The sequence below is a fragment of the Salvelinus sp. IW2-2015 genome, unplaced genomic scaffold (assembly GCF_002910315.2).
Source record: "Salvelinus sp. IW2-2015 unplaced genomic scaffold, ASM291031v2 Un_scaffold2150, whole genome shotgun sequence".
Classification (NCBI taxonomy): Eukaryota; Metazoa; Chordata; class Actinopteri; order Salmoniformes; family Salmonidae; genus Salvelinus; species Salvelinus sp. IW2-2015.
The window spans coordinates 101,285-103,230 of NW_019943482.1; the positions used below are offsets into that span (position 1 = coordinate 101,285).

Below are 1,946 nucleotides of genomic sequence, written 5' to 3' on the forward strand. Positions count from 1 at the left end.
ATGATGCCAAAGATATTTTACAGGGTTCTGAATCAGTTTGTTTATGTCCATTCTCTGATTCTCAACCTCTTTCTTCCCCTCTTCTTTGCTCTCTTCCTCTACCTCAAGAGTTCCCCACGTGGCCACCCTGTCCTGTAACCAATGGCAACATCGGTCCAGACCCTTCCTCTGAGCCGTGACCCCAGCAAGACATTCCGTGACCCCTACTCGACCCCTACCCGGCCCACAGCCCTACTGGCCCGGTGCAGTATGGGTAGTGTAGGCAGCCTAGTTGAGCACCCGGACGCGTCCCCAGCTAAAGGCAGCCGGGCCGTGCCCCAGGTGGGACCCAGACAGACCAACAGGTTATTAAAGAAAGGCTTCAACCAGAGAGAGCTGCTCAACTACCTCAACATCACCAGGTWAGTGAGCTCTCTGATAGGCACAAAATGGCTGCCATGTTTCATCACCCAGATGGGTGCCACATTAGAGAGTATGTATTCTCTATGTATTCCATACAGTGCAGACAAAGCGGTAAAGAGTTGTCTGTTTCAAATAGAAGGCATTAATGATGCTCTTGGGTAGTAACATCACCTGTTATTCCATAGCAGTGTTGTTAGTGCTGCTGCCAGGTGGGTGCCACACATAGTGAGCTGGTAGGAGGTGTGACTCCTACCATTCGGAAAGTATTCAGACCCCTTGACTTTTTCCACATTTTGTTACATTACAACCTTATTCTAAAATTGATTAAATKGTTTTTTACCCTCATCAATCTACACACAATACCCCAAAATATCAAAGCAAAAACTGTTTTGTAAAAATGTTTGCAAAAGTACAGTACCAATTAAAGTTTGGACACCTACTAATTCAAGTTTTTTTTTATACTATTTTCTACATTGTAGAATAATAGTGAAGACATCAAAACTATGAAATAACACATATGGAATCATGTAGTAACCAAAAAAGTATTAAACAAATCAAAATATATTTTATAATTCTTCAAGTAGCACCTTTGCCTTATTGACAGCTCTTGCACATCTCTTGCATTCTCTCAACCAGCTTCACCTGGAGAATGCTTTTCGTAACTCAGTACCTTGAAGGAGTTCCCACACATGCTGACACTTGTTGGCTGAGCTTTTTTCCATTCACTCTCCGGATGTCCAATACTCTATCCCAAACCATCTCGATTGGTTGAGTCGGAAGAGACGGTGAAAATTTGTGGAGGCCAGGTCATCTGATGCAGCCACTCCATCACTCCTTCTTGGTCAAATAAACTCTTACACAGCCTGGAATGTGTTTATCGTCATTGTCCGGTTGAAAAACAAATGGATAGTCCCACGATAAGCGCAAACCAGATGGGATCGCGGTGGTTATCGCTGCAGAATCTGTGGTGGCATGCTGGTTAAGTGTGCCTTGAATTCTAAATAAATCACTGACAAGTGTCACTATAAGCAAAGCACCCCCACAACCATCATATCTCTATTAATTCCTCCTCCATGCTTCACGGTGGGACCACCACATACAGAGCTGCATCCGTTCACCTGCCGTCTCCACAAAGAACACTGAGGCTGTTGGAACCAACAAACATCTCAAATTTGGACCTCATCAGACCAGGGGACCGATCCTACAACGTACCACCTGTCTAATGTCCGTAGGTTTGGTCAGTTTCTTGGCGCAAGTAAAGTCTCTTCTTTAGATTAAACTTGGTGTTACTTTGAAAGTAGAGTTTCTTCTTGACAATCCCAATAATTGGACTCACTCAAAAGACCTAGTATATCACAACGAGTTCATCCTCATAGAACACAGATCTAATTTGAGATGTTTCATCAAGGGTGTACGTTGTTAAACTCTGTGAATGTATTATTTGTGAACTAGATAAAAATTTCTATCTGAGAGCTCTAGTTATGTAACCTCTAATGAAGTTGTTATCCTCTGCAGCAAGATGTCCTCTTGAGTCTTTCACTTTC

General features: G+C 43.1%; 1 protein-coding gene across 1 annotated transcript in view; it reads left to right on the plus strand.

Annotated features, from left to right (window-relative positions):
• LOC112073109 (NEDD4-binding protein 3-A-like) overlaps window positions 1-1,946 on the plus strand; it is a 65,853-nt gene that overhangs the window by 51,875 nt on the left and 12,032 nt on the right. Inside the window, exon 3 of the mRNA XM_070440039.1 lies at window positions 109-401. Within this exon, the coding sequence (XP_070296140.1) occupies window positions 142-401 (260 nt within the window). The 5' untranslated portion in view covers window positions 109-141. The remainder of the gene's footprint in view (window positions 1-108; window positions 402-1,946) is intronic.